This window comes from Rhinolophus ferrumequinum, chromosome 7 (genome assembly GCF_004115265.2).
Source record: "Rhinolophus ferrumequinum isolate MPI-CBG mRhiFer1 chromosome 7, mRhiFer1_v1.p, whole genome shotgun sequence".
NCBI lineage: Eukaryota > Metazoa > Chordata > Mammalia > Chiroptera > Rhinolophidae > Rhinolophus > Rhinolophus ferrumequinum.
Genome location: NC_046290.1, coordinates 63360375 through 63379417, shown reverse-complemented (window position 1 = coordinate 63379417; position 19043 = coordinate 63360375). Strand labels below are relative to the sequence as shown.

The following is a 19043-nucleotide window of genomic DNA, read 5'->3' as shown; positions in this document are numbered from 1 at the left end:
TGAGATGACTTGGCCCTCGGTCTGTGTGAATTCCTAATTTAAACCTTTCTACAACCACGTATTTGGTTGATTACAAAGAGTTACTCTTTCAGACTAATAGTATATTTGTTGTGGTGGTTGTTTTTTAAAATATATTTTTGCTAGAAACAAAAGTACTGTGTTGTAATAATGTGAAAACATCAATAAATGGTTGATGTAAAAAACAAAATTTTTATAATCCAACACTGCTAAATTTGTTATAAATTTTTACCTGTTTTGCATATTGTAGAATGCATAATGTGCTTAACTTGTTATAAATTTTTACTTTTTTGACACAGCGGGATCATAATCATATTGCTTTACAACTCGCTTTTCTTCACTTAACAGTATATCTTGGATATCTTTCTGTGTTCTTTTCAAGGACTGGATAGCAGTTTTGTTTGCTGATATCATTAATTTAATCAATTCCTTATATTTTGGGTTGTTTTTAGTTTTTTTGCTATAACCAGTGGTGCTGTAATGAGTATCCTTGTTCATATATCTTTGCATGTTTTGCAAGGTATTTTCCCCTGTAACATAAATTTCTAGTAGAAATTTAGAATTCCAGGGTGAAAGGATATATACATTTAAAAATAGGGCAGCCAGATGGCTTAGTTGGTTAGAGTGTGAGCTCTCAACAACAACATTGCCGGTTCAATTCCCACATGGGATGGAGGGCTGCTCCCCCTGCAACTAAAGATTGAAAACGGCGACTGGAGTTGGAGCTGAGCTGCGCCCTCCACAACTGGACTGAAGGACAATGACTTGGAGCTGATGGGCCCTGGAGAAACACACTATTCCCCAACATTCGCCAATAAAAAAAAAATTAAAAGAAAAAAATGTTAATAGATGTTTCCAAATTGCTTTCTAAATCACTGTACCAATTTGTAGACTCGCCAATAATGTATGGGCATGCACATTTCTCTACAGCCTTGTCAACTCAGCATGGTCAATCACTTTAATATTTGTCAGTCTGAAAATAGTCACTAAGGAGTCCTTTAATTTTTATTTCGTTAGTAGGTTGAATGTCTTTTCATATCTTTATTTATGATTGTACTCCTCTGTAGCTAGCCTGTTCATATTCTTTTCCCATTAAAAAAAACACATTGATTTCTTATTTTCTTGTAAGAGTTATTTGAGATTACTTGAGATATTAGCCCTTTGTCCTAGCATGACACTCGATTGCAAAGCACACTGCTGGTGTGTTTTCGACTCTTAAATTCTGCTAATGAAAATCCCTTGAAATATAATCCATGACGTTATATGTAAATTAATAAAAATAAATGGAGATGTTTCATACAGCTAAAAAATTAGAGAGGGAGGCATTGATCGTAAACTTATTTGGAAGGTAAGTTTGTTCTTTATTAGGGGAAAAATTGTTACTCTTCTTCCCTAAACCAAGGAAGGAGCCTAAGTCCAGAGCAAAAGTCTTCTTGCCAAGTTGACAAAAAGTTCTGTGATTACAAATTAGTCCTTGCTCTAGTGCATAGTACAAGACATGGAGAGTTTGCTTTATTTTTCTTGATTTTACTACATAATACCAGGCTCTACATTTAACATTTATATCTGGAAAAGTTAGAAATATTTTAATTTTGTAGGAAACTTATTAGTGTTCTTGAAGTGCTTTTGAATTTAGCACCTAGATCAAATCATGTTGGATATTTTTCTTGGGAACTGTTATATTCTCTTACTCTGTATGAGTTAGCTCTTAGTTGCTCATAATTCTGATACATATTGAATACAGTGAATCAATATGCATGTTAGACTTGCTAAAAATATTGGGATTATTAGAAAACAAAAACCTCTAGGTCAGAAGTTGCAAATTGACAGCCCACTGACGGTATCTCCCGGTCAAGCATTCCCTCACAGGTTAAGAACTAGTTTCAACTATAGTCATCCCTCTGTGTCCTGGGGTGAGGGGGGAATGGTCCCAGGACCACCACCCCCCATTCCCGAGGATACCCAAATCCAAGGATGCTTAAGTTCCTCCTATAAAATGGCATAGTTTTTGCATATAATCTATATTTGCATGTAGACTATAGCAAGGTGTGCCTACGTATCACTATTCTCATGGATTCAGCACAGTGTTTGGTGCATGGCAAGTTCAAGTTTTGCTTTTTGGAACATTCTGGGATTTTTGGAGGGAGGGATATTTTCTATCCACGGTTGAACCTGCTAATGCAAAACCTGTGGATATGGAGGATCAACTGTAGTTAGTGCTAATGCTTATAAATGGAGTGGTTTCACATAAAACCCAGATTTCTGGTTTCTTTTGAAAAATGAAAATTTTGGCAATAATAGATCACATATATGTGTTAATAATGAACTGGAACTGCACAGTGGCTGTTCTTTTTAGACAAGGTAAGTGGTCTCCAATTTGCCTCAGTACCTGCTATTTAATGTATTACATATAGCCTGCTTCACTCATTTAGTTATATTATGTAGATTGCCTGTTTTGTATTTGCAGGTAAATAAAAATATTATGTGTGTGTGAAAAAATTCCTTAATTTTTTCATTAATAAATGAAAATCTCATAAAGTTTCTTTGCTTTATTGGGTTTTCTGGTGCTTTCATCTCCTTTTAAAAGGTAGTAAGACATGCAGAGACAGTGGAAGCAATAAACATCCCAGAGGTTTCTTCTTCCCAAATTTTACCAACAAACCACTTCATTGGCCGGTGAAAAAGAAGATGACGGGAAAGTTTTATACTTCCTGGAGTTCCACTATCTTACGCTGTAACTTCTTTAGGTCTTTCTGAACTTTATATTTCTCTAAATCCATCTTTGTTTTCTGTATTTGTTGGAGGGAGGTGAGAGAGTCATGAATCGACTTAAATCCTAGAAGTGGACATGAGAATAGGTATGCTTAAACGATGCATTGGAACTTTTCTTATCTTTACAAAAGTTGTCAATCAGCAGTCCTGTCATAACGGATGACCTTTTAATTCAAAGCACATTAAGTTTTATTAAGACCAGCCTAAAAATGTATAACAATCCATTTCTTGTATGTAATAAAGATGCATTAGTAATAGTGTTTCAACTTGTATCTGGTTTCATTGTGAAAATATTTAATAATTCAATTCCTTTCCTTCCCCTCCCCCCGAATATATTGCATAATGAAATGATTCTGTATTTCAAGAGAGAAATTGAAGATATCTTCTCTTTCTGTATACTTTGACAAGAGATTTGAATGATCTCTTTTTTAAATTCTTGTTACCCAATTGAAGACTACAGATGAGATTTTAAACTTTCTCTAAAATTAACCTGTTTGAGGGACCTAGAGAGGCCGGCCACTGGCTTCTCCCCCTCAGCTGCTCTCCAGCACTTTGCATCTCTCTTACACAAGTCTAGTCATTCATAACCACATACCTCCCAGATCTCAAGCTTCTTACAGTGCAGCCCATTTCTTATACACTAGAGCCTTTCACATAGTCATTTCTAAACACATCTTTATTAAAGGCATAAAGGAGCAAACCATTAATTTGGAGTCCCTGTTTGCTAAACTCCCACTTAGTAAAATGCAGAGACATGTATATTGCAAATTACTCTTCAGCAAATCACCCTGTGGTTACACTACTGGAAAGAACAAAATTAAACTTCTGGTAGTTAAGTAGACAGTAGGGCCCTAAAAGAAAGGCCAGTTAAGTGTGGGATGTGATTCCTGGCGAGATAATTCATTAGTCTGATTTGGCAGTGGGAGTTGGGGGGCAGAGGTGTGGGAGTCAGATTACCAGGCAGCAAATTTCACTTCTATGCCAGCAACATCTGGCAGAAGGAGACCATGAAGTCTTTCCAAGACACCTTCAAAGCATCTATGTATAAGACCAAAATTTGGTAGAATTTACATGCATTTTTCTGAGTTCTAGAGGACAGAAAATGAGTTGGGGCTTTCTCTAATAAAGGAAACTTCGGATTCCTGGTAATTCCCTCAGAACTGTGACTTGAGGCAGACGGCTGCTCCACGGCACCTATTTCTCTGTCCTTCCCTTTGACAAATTTGATGAGCCTTGCCAATTAATCCTCTTTGATGTTAGCTCAGCTTGACACTGCCGCCATTAGCCTCTCTAAGAAGAAAGGCAGTCGCCACACCGGACTCTGTTAATTCCTCTCTCTCTCTCTCTCATTTCTAAAGGTCAGGTCTCCGGTCTGACATCTGTCCAGGCTCATTACCTGCAAGTTCAATGAGGAGAATTTGATTTAGGTTCCTCATTTCATGATATAGCCACAAGCCAGCTCTTGATCTCCAAGGACTTTCCAGGTCTGACAATTCTATGAGTCTGTGATCTTAGAGATTAAAAAACATTTCACAGCAATGGCAAGCCTGTGAAGCTGCCAAGTGTGCATGAAGAAAGTAAACTTGTTTGGTTACTTCCCAGTGTTGTGCTGACCGTCTATGGGAGGTTTAGGAAAAGTCAGATTAAGTACAAAAGGATGTCACAAATGACAAGATCAATTCCTGGCCATTGGCTCCAAGTAGAAAACTCTGAGGGAGTCGATAGGAAAGGACTGGCGTTCTTTACTTAATCAAACGGGTCTGCTCACCTGATTGGTATTCATTCTGCATTTTCTCTAATTCATCCCAGATGTGCTTTTCCAGTTGGGTCATCTTTCTGGATAGTTTATTTTCTATATGCTTTACTTTGCTCAGTTCTGCTGTCTGTTTCTGTGCAGTAATGAAGTGCTCTAATTTGCTCGAAAGCTGCAGTATTTTTTTTTCCATTTTATTTTCAGACTTTTCCTATAAAAGATATCACATGTTAAAACTCTGCAGAAAATCTGTGTGCATTTGTATTTCGGCGTAGAGACTGTTTTTAACGAATTCATTTGTCCATGTTATACATGAAAATTCAAACCAAGTTCCCCTGTACTGAAAACTGTGTTCGCAAGTATAAGAGTTCATCCCTTTGTTTGGCCTTGTTCATTTGTAGTTTCTGGAATTCTGCATGTTATGGAGGAAAAGAAAATAAAGGGCTGCGATCTTGCTGAAATGCCTGAGGATTTGGAATTTTAGTCTAGCATTTAAAGCAGGGTAGCCAAGGAAGGTGTTTTCGGTTCTGCTGGACCCATGCTCCTGGGATAGGCTCCTAAGTGTCAGATGTCCTTATTCCCAGAGCTTCGTATGTCCACGTGGACAGGCTTCAGCTAGAATGGGGACTCTCTACCCGTGTTGTCTGTTAGAATCACCTGGACCATACACCACCCCCCCAAATCCTGTTTCAATTAGCCTCTGATGGAACTCAGGAATTGATCTAGTTTAAAATGCTCCAAGTAATTCTCATATGAAGCCTCTTGAGGCTAATTAGCTTTTTGGCTCCTCCTCTCTCTTACACAGGAATGGGCTGCCTGACTGAGCCCCTTTGGTTCTCCTGTCTGTAGCCCTGCCTGCCTCCAGAATGGTGGATTCCAGTCTCTCTCTCCCTTGTGGTGCGGGGGCTTCTGCCTGCAGGTGACCCATAGTCAGGTAGCAGGACGAACAGGCCGCGGGGCTGCAGGTTGGACTGCACAGACTTCAGTAGCCTTATCCGTGGTAGAGCTGTCACGTTTGTCTCCATCCCTTGCACCATGTCTGGATTAGTTGTTGACAAACTCAGGTGGGGGGACAGGAGTGTTATTTACCGCATCCCCCTACCAAAGTTCCAGAAACATCTTATTTCAATCACCTGCATGGGTGGCAGCCCCTGAGAACAGCCCCGTGCTGTTTTCCTGTTGGGGCTCAGCGTGGCCGCTGTGCTGGGAGAACGGAGTTCTGCAATAGATTTCCCACCGACTGTAGTCTCACCGCACAGCTGGGCCTTTTCTCTACAAGATCGAATCTGGCGAAGGGGTTTTGAAAACCTTTGATCTGCTAATGGATCTCTCTCCAGAGAGGCAAAACAGCTCGTCTAAGGGAGAAGTTTTCAGGCTTGATTGTGTCTGAGCATCACGGGGGGAGCTCGCCTAGACGCACAGATTCCCAGGGAGGCCCCGGAGGCTGTGTGATGCCTCAGCCCTGGGTTGGGACAAGGAATCTATAGTTTTAAAAGCTCTTTCAATTCTTCCGGTGCAGGTAGAGGACATTCTGAGCAGTGTGGGATCACAGCGTTGTGGAATAGCAAGCAGGACAGGAAGACCGGCCTCTGAGTCCTATCTGGCGCCACAAAAAGGTAGGTAACTGAGAATGTGGGAGTGTGACCTTCACTTGGAGACCTTGACTCCTGGCTAAACTCCAGACAGTGACCGGGCAGCATTTGCTTAATGAATAACAGAGCTGCTCACCAGTTTTTCCCGGAGCAGCGTCAGACACTGATTCATAGGGCCGAGCTGGTCTTTTTCACATTTGATGAACTGCTTTTCTGTCCATTTTTGATTGGTCTCAACTTCCTCATACAGATTATTTGAAAGTGAATTAAATCTAAGGGAAAAAATAGTTCTGTTTTAATAACTAAATTTAAACAGAAAAACCGAAATTCAGTATTGAAAACGTCCGCAGTTTCTCTCAGATGCTGAGACTCAGTGTGTCTAGCAAGTACTTATGGGGTGATGTGAGGGTGGGGGTCACACTCTGGGGCCCTGTCCTGAGCTTGCGTCCAGCCCAGCTGCTGACAACACCCCTCCACACACCCTAAAGTACATGTACACACAGTGACAGGAGACAGCCACACAGAAACACACATGTCACCCACACAGATGACCTCTCAGGGCCCAGGGTGCATTGCGTGTGTGTGGAAGAAATGCCTTAATAAGTCACTTGGGTTGGGGAGTATTACTCAAAGTAGGGATCGGCAAACTTTTTCTGTAAAGGACCACATACTGTGTTTCCCCAAAAATAAGACCTAGCCGGACAATCAGCTCTAATGCATCTTTTGGAGCAAAAATTAATGTAAGACTCGGTATGATATAACATGATATGATATGATATTATATAAGACCCAGTCTTATAGTACAATAAGACCAGGCCTTATATTAATTTTTGCTTCAAAAGATGCATTAGAGCGGATTGTCCGGCTAGGTCTTATTTTCGGGGAAACACAGTATATGCTAATTTGTGCGCTGTCTTCTCCATTAGAACATATGCTCCATAAAAGCAGGGTTTTACTTTGTTAATGTCTGTGAAGAATGCCTGCAATATACAAAGTACTCTAAAAATAGTTGCTAAATAAATTAATAAGTGGGCTATTTTTTCTCATTCCTTTTATTACGGTTTTTCACAAATAAATCATAGACTTGTCAACTTATTTAGAGATCTAATCTTTGATTTTCATTTTCACTTCCCTATTCCTGGTGGAAGTATTAATTAATAGTGATTAAGGGGGACAGTAAATCCTCAGATAACCGAGAGGTAGCTTTACAGTTGAGAAACCAGCCTTCACTGCTCACCTTTACTGTGTAAATAAATGAGAGCATTTACTCTCATCACTGGTACAATATTAAAATCCCTCTGAAAACCAATCTGCCCAGGTAATATCTTTGGAAGGACATATCAGTAATTGAAATTCTGAAATTTGAGTAAAGCCAAATAGAACGAATTACTACTTATCCTTTTATTACAAGGTTTTGCCTGCAATTGGAGATTCACTTTCCTGGTAACAATCAGGAGTCAGACTCTGTGTGATGGTCGTTTATCAAAGTATGAAAGCATTATTTAAAAAAAAATTCTCCTTGAAAGATAAAAAGGATAACGTAAAATAAAAGCTTATGTAAATCTTTTTCGTTCTGTACACTTTTTCCTAACATAATGGACATGATTTACCATGTAAAAATTACTTTTCTGTTAATTATAAAACTTACAATTAAAATCTCAAGAGGAGGAATTTATCTTGGATGATATTCACATTTTAATTTCCAATCCTCTATTCCAGTGGTTATGGGGGTAATTCTATCAGATGTAGATAGATATAGGTAGGTGAGTGGGTGGATGGGTGGATAGATGGATAGATGGATAGATAGATAGATAGATAGATAGCGTTTTCTTTCCTTTTTTCTAAAAACACAAAAAGACTTTTGAATTATGGCTAGAGACCTCATTAGGATAATGTAAGGTATTGGCTGGATTTGTTTTTCCTTAATATTTATACTGGTGGAGTCAGATTAAAATACACTCCAAGGGCGATTATAAGGAAGGAAGTTACAAAAGAGTAAAAGAAAATGTAACGGAGGTCTATAGACATGACAGAATCCAGGGCAGAGAGCTGTGTCGAGAGAGAAAAGTGAGCATGGCCCATGTACACTGCTCGGAACAAACATCCCTGTGGCCTCCCTGCTTATGGGTGACATACATAAATGAGGACAGAGATCCATGGTGGACTAGTTTTATCAGTTCACTTATGTCTTAAGTACAGTGTCTTGCATTTATAACCTATTGAATGAACTTTTATGGAAGACATGAAAATTCTGAATTCTTGGAAACTGTTACTATTAACAGGCTCTTAAGAATTTAGATAATGGCTTTAACCAAATGTGACTATAATTAGTGCCCTTTGATGGGCTGATAAATGCAGAACCTATTTTTATTTTTTGTAGTTGTATTTCCATAAATGCTTTAGATCGTGTACTATTATTTCTTTGGAGATTACGTCTAAGATTTTGTTTCATATTAGAAGCAAGAACTTAATTTCCAGAAATATTTTTTTCTGCTAAGTTTACACCTTAAACTAACTTCTTAATGTTCTGTGATTTCTAATTAGGGACACTAATTATAAAGCAATTCCAACTCCATTCTGATAGGAAGACTTATGTCTTGGCCATTCTAAATTGTACTTGAGCTTAAATCCCAGTATCTTCATAGCCTTATACCTTCATAGTTTCAATCAGATGTTACTTTTCATTTCTCTAAACTTCTTTACGCCAATTAGTTTAGTAACAAGTCAAATCATGAGATGGAGGCATCATGGATTAATGAAAATAACCAGAGATTTGTAGTCAGACATTTTCTAGCTGTGTGACTTTGGACAAATTACTTAATCTCCATGATTATAAGCTGTTTCCTCATCTTTGAAAATGGGGATAAGACCCACCCTACAGAGTTGGGTGCACGTCTTGAGCACTTAATGATTGGTAGGGATTTAACAATAACAATTACTATATTATTTCTGCCTTCCAATGTATCTCACTTAATATTGCCTTAACTTTTACTTTACCTATGTTTAACTTTTCACTTATTTATATATTTTCTCCTCTAATTTCTGTGGCTAGGATTATGTCTTTGGATATTCCAAAACACAACATAACATATTATAGGTACTGAAAACATTAATTCATTCACTCATTCATTCACTCATTAGCTTCTATTTGTGTCCAAATAAGGGGTGCCGAGGATACAAAGATGGATAAGATATGTTCTTGCCTTGGATCATTTTGTAACTTTCCTCTGTGATAGCATTTTTAAAGCTTCGTGGTAACATCTAAGCCTCTGCATTTACTTCATTGACCAAGTACTTCTTTATTTTCTTATAAATCACTATCAATTAGACAGCATCAGCAGCAAGGGCTATCTAGGGGAGTGACTGGCAGGTTCTGCCTGTGCCAAACCCTTGCTAGAAGGCAGCTTTATGTCACGATGGCCCAAACTTGCTCTCTAAGTGCTACGTGTTGGCTTTGGTCATTACTTAGCTAAGCATCTGACTAAGACCCTTCTGGAAAAAGGGGGCTCAATGCAGGGGCTCCAATGACAGGCTGTGTGTCTCCTTTTTCAGGTTTCGTGATCAGCGCCAAAGTCCTAGGAATCACTAGCAAACCCGCAGACAATATAGTGGCTTTTAAGTTCAATGTAAAATGTGTTTAAATGGCCATTCAACTTGAATTTGTTAACATTTCTAAATGGAAAATTGCTCAATTAAACTTACCCTTTAATGTTATTAAAATGATTTTAATCCCTTTGATCAGAGAAAGTTATTTCCTTTTCCAAAAAGAAGCAATTCTATACCCCATCTACTTTGATTTGACAATGCTCCGGTTAATAATAATTTTTAAAAAAGAGCCCTACCTGCCTTACTTTCTCTTGAAAGTACTTGTAATACTTTCTCTTTGAGAAAAATAAATTTGCAATACAAAAGGTTGATATCCCTGACGTGAAGGAATCCTATAAATTGATTTAAAAAAAAAAACGATGAAAATCACAATATGAAATTTGACAAATGATAAGAATGGGCCATTCACAGAAAAGAAAATACAAATGGAGAAGGGGATGCAAATCAAAAGGAGAGATGTTATTTTTCATCTTTTAATTGGCAAATATTAAAAAGAGAGAGCAGTCAGTGTTGGTAAGGATGTTGAGAAAGATCTCATATACTGTCAGCGGGAGTGTAAATTTTAAAAAAGAAATTTATAAAAATTAATAAATATGTAAACTCTTTCACCTACGAATCTTGGGCTCTAGAAATAAAAGCCCCTATAGCTAAGGTTATCTAAGGATGTACACACGGTAATGTTTTTGTTTGTGGTAGCCATAAACTGGAAGGAAGTTATTATCTATCAATAAGATAAATGGTTGAATTAATGATGGCATATCTGCAAGTTAAAATATTATGCATTTTTGAAAAATATTATTAGCATAATATTCACTGATCTAGAGAGAGATCCAAGCTATAGTGGAAAAAAGCAAATTATTGAGTAATGTCTACAGGATTTACTTTAAAAACTCATGCCTATAATGTGTGACTTATATATACACATATATAATATACATGTTATATATAAATATATAAATGTATATGTAAGTATGGATATATAGAGGATGCCAAAAAATGTATACCCATTTTAAGAAAGAAAAAAACTATTAAATTGTAATAATATATACCAATAACGAAAGATGAATACAAGTCACGTTTGACTTCTGCAGTTACAAGAGGTGCTCAAAGTGGTTACCATCAGCGTCCGGACACTTCTGATTATGGAGTATAACTGCTTGAGTAACGTGGACAAAAGTGTCCACTTGTATACATTTTTTTGGCATCCCAGTATATGTGTGTGTGTGTGTGTGTGTGTGTGTGTGTGTGCGCGCATATATATGCGCGCGCACACAAAGCATCTTCTTTCTGTTACATATTTATATTAACAAGGAAGAAATTGTGGGATGATACATCCCTGGTATTAGCATTGGTTACACAAGGAAGCTGAGGTGGTGACCTCTTTTTTCATCTTTGTTTTATTTTGTTTGTTATAATGAATGCATATTAGTTTAAATAAAAGACTCAATTGTGTAATTCAATGACTTATTAGAGCTCATAAATATTTGCCTGGGGAAAAATCCAGTTTATAAACTTACTGTTACCTACTGTTAATACTAATGAAATTTTAAGACTTCATCATTTCAAATGAGAAATGATTCAAGTTTATACTATTATAAAAGTACCCAGATTCAGATTTAACTATTTAGATTATTTGTCTCTAAGCTCATTTCCCACAGGACTGAAGATGAAAAAAGTACACAGCATCATCAATAAAGCAATTAGCCCTAGATCTAAACGTCTCCTATACTCCTCTTTTCTTTTTTTTTAATTAAAGTTTATTGGGGTGACAATAGTTAAAGTTCCATAGATTGCAGGTATACAATTCCTATACCACTCTTTTCTATTTGTTAATATACTTCATTCTTTAAGCCAGTCCATTTCAGATTATAAGTCCAGTTTCTCCCCCAATAAAATCAATTCTTAAACTGTATTTCTAGAAACACTTTACTTTTCTACTTCTCCTTTGGACATTTTTCTTAATTCAAAGTGAAAGCAATGAGATGAAACCCCACATATGTTTATTGAGCATTCTCATTGTGCTAGAATTTAAGAACCTAGATATGCTTTTTTAGAGCATATACCCACTTTAAATAAAGTGGGTATTTTCTGTTTATTCAAGACATCTATTTCTCTGAGTTTTAGTGATGACTACTGTTTTTCATCAATGCCGAGGGCACACATACTTCCCATTTTAACATCTATGAAATTGGGAGATGTCTTAAAATGATGGTATGCTCTGGTTTAATGGTTAGCTTCATGTTTTAGAGGTACAGAAATAAAATGGTACATCTTATAGTCAGTGGCACTTAGATTTCATGAAATATGGTAGAGATGGGGAAAAATGGAGAAAGCAGAGTATGATCAGAATATGAGATTTGACCAAGGCATTAAACCCGAGTAATGTGGGACAGAGAGGAAAAAGAACAAGGGTAGAGGGGGCAGTAAGGTAGTATCATCCAAATGACTGACTAGAATGTTCTTTTGCCTGTACCAGGATCCGAGGAAGTGGTGGCCATTTAAACAAGAAAGGAGGATTTGAGCATAAGGAGGCCCATAATTTGAATGTTTGTGGAGTCTTGTCTTTTTTACTGCTTTCTCCATTGCGTAGGGGAAAAACTCAATTTAAGGTGGGTTAGAGACCAGTCTCAACAAGGGATAATGTAAAAGAACAAGTAGAGGATCTGAGAAGAAATCTTAGAAAGGCTTTTAAGAAAAGCTTGTGTAATCAGAGGTGTTTTACAAATTGCTTATAATCTTGTGGAATCAATGTATATTCAGTAGTGCTTTAACATTGAGGCATTGCAATATACAATTAATGATAGATAAAATTCCTTTATAGGAAAGGTCTGAATGAGTATATCAATTCAATTGAGTTATTATGCAAAGAGAATGACAAAATTAATATTAATATTCTTTTATTATGAATATTGCATAAGTTACTTTAGAGTATTCTGCACATCAATTTGTTGCTCTGTTTCTTGGCCAGGTTCATATTCCTGGAATAGGTTTTTATTTAATGCCAATGCTTTCATTAGGCAAAACTCTTTGGAATGCATTTAACAGAATTAAAAATTTTCCATTCACTTACTTGAACTCCAAAAGATTCATTTCGTGGCGATAATCCCCCTGGACCGTCTTTAAATTTGAGATTTGCTCAGAACTGGAAGCCTCTATCTTCCCTGAGAGCTGCATTACCTAATCAAAGTACAAAAGGGAACTTTTTGCGCGTGTGCACAAAATCACTAGCACTTACATTAATTATATTTTATTCCTAAAGGAGCCAGGAAACAGACTGGAACCTAAAGTGTGTTTGCATTTTTCAAAGGAATGATTCAACAGTTACAGAACTATCTTCAGGGAAAGAATAATAGGGGAGTGTTCCTTTCTGCTATTTATAATGTTCTTTTGACAATAGACTATTAATGATAGAAAAAAACATACTACTGATATCAGTTTATTTCTCAATGTGTTAATTTTATGATTTCTTCATTCTGTCTTCCAATCACAACGTAAGCCACGATATCCTCTAGCACCGCCATATCCTCAGTGCACATTAGGTGGCCAGAGGTAAATGTTCACCAAGTACTTATTTAATGCATCTGAGAAAAACACACATGAGTGGCCTAATATTAGGCCTCAGGAACTTGTAGGTAGGACTCTGACATGAGCACAAGTGAATCCCAAGTGAAATGATTTAGGCATATAAACAATTCCAGTCCTGGAAGTTAGGGTAAGAGTGCTTTGCACGTGCCAGAAATATTGAGGAAGTTCCTTTAGGTAAAAGGACTGGATTGGAAAACAGATGCAGAGTGGCAGCACATAATCACGACTAAACTAATCCCTGTTAAGCGGAATGAAACTAAATGACAGCTCTGGCCAAACAGAATTCAGCTCCTGAAACAGAAGGTCCTATGGAGGAGAGTGGGCACTTAACATAATCAGAGCTTTCTTAGAGAAGGAGAAGGTGAATAATGGAAGGGTTTGAATAGATAAATGTTGGGTGGGCAACCAATAATACATGAATGGCTATTTATAGGAGGTACACTTAAGACAGTATTGTTTTAATAGTGAAATAATAGGCAAATATGCAAATACATGCCTGGCAAAAGTGAAGAAAACGAAAGTAGTCAGAGCAATTGTTAGATAAAAATGTTATTCAAGGCGAAACATGTTAAATGGACAAAGATGGTCATTTTTGTAGATGAAGAAGTAGAATCCACAGTAAAAAATAGAGGTTTGGGTTTTTATTTACCTTATATGTTGAACTAAAAGGAAACAGCTATAGAATTACAAGGATAAACTAACAGATGATAAAAATACAGAATATACACATTCTTTTAGAACATGTACAAAATTTTACTTTCTGGCCACCAAAAAAACCCAAAAAACAAAAAACAAACCCTCAAAATATTCCAAAATCTAAAACTGGTATATACTGGTATATACAACAGATTTTAATTATTATGAGATAAAATTAAAAATAAATACCAGCATAAAAATACAGAGTACTTAGAGGAAAATCCAACAACAATTCTTCTTAACTGTTCAATTAAAAGAAAAATACAACATGTAATTGCAAAATTTCTAGCACACAATGAGGACATTACATATCAAAACCCAGGGGATTTAGGGATAAAGGAATGCTCAGGAAAAAGTCACAGCCATAAATGTACAAATACATATGGTTCAAAAAGTTAGAAAAAGAACAGCAAAACAAACTGCAGGAAAAGCAACAGTGACAAAAGCTTAAATTGGCGAGATGGAAGACAGCATGGAAGCAGAATTTTAAAATACATACATTAAAAGAGTGGTTCATTGGAGAACAATCAATATAGTTGTTAAGCCGTGACTACCCTAACTAATCAAGGGGAAAAGAGAACAAGTAAAATGATAGAATGGCAAGGGTAACAAAATAAAAGTGGAGGAGTTTAAAACAATCCTAAAAGTATTTTTGCACTACTTTATGCTAATAAATAAATTTCAAAATTTGAGTGAAACATTTTTTTTTTCCAAGAGAAAATAATTTACTAATGCTCACCCTTGAATAGATAGAATGCTTAAACAGACCAATTTCCATAGAAAAAAATTGAGCAAAGATATCAAAGAACTCTTCCTTCCATTAAAGCATCATGCCCAGATAATTTCTGAGGCAAAGCCGCCAAATTCTTATAAAACAGAAAATTATAATGCTCTTTAAACTGTTTCACAGCATAGAAAAAGTAAGAAAAACTTCCAAATTATTTTTCTGAAGTCAGTTCAACATTGATTCCAAAATCCGAAAAGATTGTGCACACATTAAAAAAACCCAGAGGCTAATCTCATTTGTAAACATTGATGCAAAGTTTTAAAATAAAATAGCAGCAAACAGTATCCCGCAACACACACACAAAAACCACATCATAATCAAGTGCAATTTATGTTTTAAACAGCAAGGATGGTTTTATAGTAGGAAATGTATTAATACAAATCACTATGTTAGTAGAACTTAGGAGAAAACTCACATGATTATTTCCACAAAAGCTGAAAAGGCATTTGGCAAAATTCCTAATCATTTTTTGTTAGGAAAAAAACAACCTCCGTAAAATAGGAATAATTGTGTATTAAATATGTTTATTGAGGAAACTTACTTCCCTGTGATAAGGGAAATACTGGGGGCATTTCTGTTAAAGTCACAAGAGTAGGATGCCCACTTCCTGGCACTCGTATTTAATATTAAAGCAATTAGAACAGAGAGAGAAATAATGCATATGAAAATGGGGAAAGATAAGGAAAATGGGAAAAGATTATTTTAAAATGTGATTATGTGCCTGGAAAAAAAAAACCTGAAAAATTATTATCAACAACAATAGAATTCACTGAGTTAGTGGAGTATAAAATTAACATAGCCTTCATGATATACAACTAACAACCAGTCAGAAGATACAATGAAATCCCATTACAATAAACTAAAGTGAAACAAAGATAAAATATCAAAATATATTTAAGAAGAAATGATGCCAAAACTGTATGAGGAAAATCTGAAACCTTTTCTAAAGGAAATAAAAGCAAACCTGAATAAATTAGATGCACGCCATGTTCTTAGATGAAAGCTCAGTATTGTGACTATGTCTATGCTAAAGTTGATTTATAAATTTAACATGTTTTTAACAAAAATTAAAGAGTTTATTTTTAAAGAGGTTTTTCATTTGCTGGAACTAGATAGGTTGATTTTAAAATCTTGTGCAAAAACAATTATCACCAGGAAAAGGGAAAAAAGAAAGCACTAGCGGATGAGCCGGTTGTCTCAGTTGGTTAGAACAGTGCTCATAACCAACTGAGCTGGTTCGATTCCCACATGGGCCAGTGAGCTGTGCCCTCCACAACTAGATTGAAAAGAACGGCTTGAAGCTGATGGGTCTTGGAAAAAAGCACTGTCCCCCAATTAAAAAAAAGAAAAAAGAAAAAAAAAAAAAAGCACTAGCAGAGATTAGCCCTACCAGATATTAAAAACACTATGAGCCTTCAAAAATATAATAACTAAGATACATCCTATACTAGGAAAAACACCAAATCAAGAATTTAAATGTAAACAATAAAGCATTGAAAATGTTAGAAGGAAATATGACCAATTCTTTCAAGCCTTTGTAACTGTGACTTAAAATTCTAGAAGCCACAAAAGAAATGACTGATAGAGAACATATGCATGTCAAAAGACAAGTGACAAATTGGAAAAATGTATTTGCAGCTCATCTTATAGAGAAAGAGTTTATTTTCCCAACATATAAAGAGCTCTTAGATACTGAGAAGAAAAGGAAAAATACGTCAATAGGAAAATGGTTAAAAGACATGAACAAACTGCTCACTGAAACAGAAATACAAATAGCTCTTAAATATATGAAAGATGCTCAACCTCATTCATAAAAAGAAAGGCTTATTAAAACACGGAGATGCTGTCTTTTTCCTATAAGAATGATAAAATTCAAAAGTCAATCATTGGTGAGGCAATAGGATTATGGAACAATAAAATTGCTGGTTAGTGTGCAATATGATTAAGGTCCCACAGAGAACAAGATCTTTCAAAATAAACACATGTACCTTTGACCCAGCAATCCCGCTTCTGGTATTTATCATACAGACATACCTGCACACATGCAAAATGCCACAAATGCAAGGTTATACACTGCAGCATTGTTTGAAAGAGCAAAATGTTGTAAAGAACCCAAATGTTTATCACGAGTCTAGTTAAATGAACTACTGTATACAGAGGAAGAACATGCAGTCGTTAAAAACGAACGAGGAAGCTCCCCATGTCCTGATAGGGTGGCTCTCCAAGATATATTTGTTTAGGTAAAAAAAGAGATAGATGTTTTGTAATATATATCTATATCTATACATCATCTATATCTATGTATCTATATATCTATATCTATGGATATATAGATACATAGATATAGATATATAGATACACACTCACATATATATAATGCTATTTTTTGTGTAATAAAGGGGAAATAGGAATATATATATATATTTGCATTTGCTTCTATCTGCATAAAGGCATACTGAAATGATCCATAGTAGACTAGTAAAAATGATTACCTATGAGAGGCATAAAAGTGTGATAATTGTGACAAAGGTGGGAGTGAAAATTCTCAGGGTATATTGCATAATTTTGATTTTTAGACCATATGTATGTATTACCTATTTTGTTTTGTTTTTAAACTGAGAAAGAGAAACTATAGTGTAGTGTCACTTTTGAATTTAGGTGCAAAATCAAATATTACACAATGACTGCATAGCTTTCGTTATAGAAATGCAAGAATGTTTCAGTATTGGGAAATATAGTAACATAGCACATTAGAAAGCCAAAGAAGTAAACAAACAAGCAAACACCCAAACCAAAAAACAACCAATATGGTGTTGTAGGCATTCGTTGACGTCTAAAAGGCATCAACATTGATAAATATTCGGTCCCAATAAAAACGGAGTAGGAACTGATGGATACCACCTTCACAGGGCTAACAATGTATCAATCAAATCAACAGCCAACACCAAACAACAAAGACATTCAGTCTTTGTTCCAGTACAGTCAGGAACCAGATAACTTGCTTCTATGACAACTTTTATTTAACAAGTTCTGGTCAAGGCCTTAAGGAAAAAGTAATGAGGAGTTAAATCAGAAAACCAGAGGTAAAGTTGTCATAATTTGTTCTTGACATGATTGACTATCTTGAAAAACGAAGAGAATCAATCAGAAAAGTATTAGGACTAATTAGATGGGTGCATACGGGCGTGGACCAGGGGACGCTGATGGGACTGGAGTAAGCTGTGTGCCCCTGTGAACCTTCCCTGCTTGACAAACCGGCTCCCAGAAACAAATAATCACACACCACACGTTCATCTCCCCCAGTGCCCAAGACTTCTACTTTGTTCTGCCCCAATGACTTCCGAAGAGACGTGCTTGCTTCCTGTAAGGCATGTGACAAAGTGGGGCACAGAAGGCTTTGCACTGGCTTCTTCAGTCAAACCACTAGCTGGGAAGATGAGAAAGGGGAGAGACATTTCAGGCAGAAGAGAATAAGAACAACGTGGAGGCCGTGCAATATCTTGGAGTGAGCGGGGACTGCCCTGCAAAGTAGTTCAGTATCACTGTGTACAAAGGATGAGCCCCAGGTCACGGGGAGAACTGAAGAGAGAAGCAGGGGCCGGTGTAGAAATGGCCTTGAGCCTCCAGGCCAGTGGTCTTACACATTATTTTGTAAAAGACATAACCGATGGCAGGGATATGCCATGATCAACTCACATTTATGTTGGAACTTTAATAATAATAGCTACCATGGGAAATTCTTTTGCTTTTAACCCCTGGTTCTATAGTTTTGAGGGGAACTCAGAGAGGAAGGAAATAATGGCAATGGTAAAATCAAGTGGCACACTTAGTTGGGTGGGTGTGTTGGAACATAGGACTCACTCGTTAAATATTTGTTGATTGAACTGACAATACTAGTGGTGTATATGCATGAGCTGTCATATTTAAACCCTGTGGAAGAAAAGAGTTCTTTTGAACAATTGCCACTTGACTGGGCATTTTGATAAGCTGTACTGATCTGACTTCTGGCAGTAACACATACTATAAGTATTCCAACTATTTTCAGTTACCTTCATATCCAGGTTCTTAGAAACAGTTTCTATGGCAGACGCGAGCTTTTGAATTGTTTTTTCAATTTGCTGGTGCTCGTGCCTGATGAAATGCATATCTCCAGAAAGCTTCACAATGCTGGAATCACATCTAGTGGCCAGATGGAAATTGGTTGTGAGATCAATAGGCTCATAACATTTGTTAA

The 19043-nt window shown here is 36.4% G+C and overlaps 1 protein-coding gene across 1 annotated transcript in view; it reads right to left on the bottom strand.

Moving 5' to 3' along the window:
* Positions 1-750: 750 nt before the first annotated feature.
* Positions 751-19043, bottom strand: part of FAM81B (family with sequence similarity 81 member B) — a 43780-nt gene continuing 25487 nt past the window's right edge. The window contains exons 6-10 of the mRNA XM_033110156.1: positions 18859-18988; positions 12812-12918; positions 6272-6407; positions 4559-4754; positions 751-2854 (exon numbers count right to left, since the gene is read on the bottom strand). Of these exons, the coding sequence (XP_032966047.1) occupies positions 2721-2854; positions 4559-4754; positions 6272-6407; positions 12812-12918; positions 18859-18988 (703 nt within the window). The 3' untranslated portion in view covers positions 751-2720. The remainder of the gene's footprint in view (positions 2855-4558; positions 4755-6271; positions 6408-12811; positions 12919-18858; positions 18989-19043) is intronic.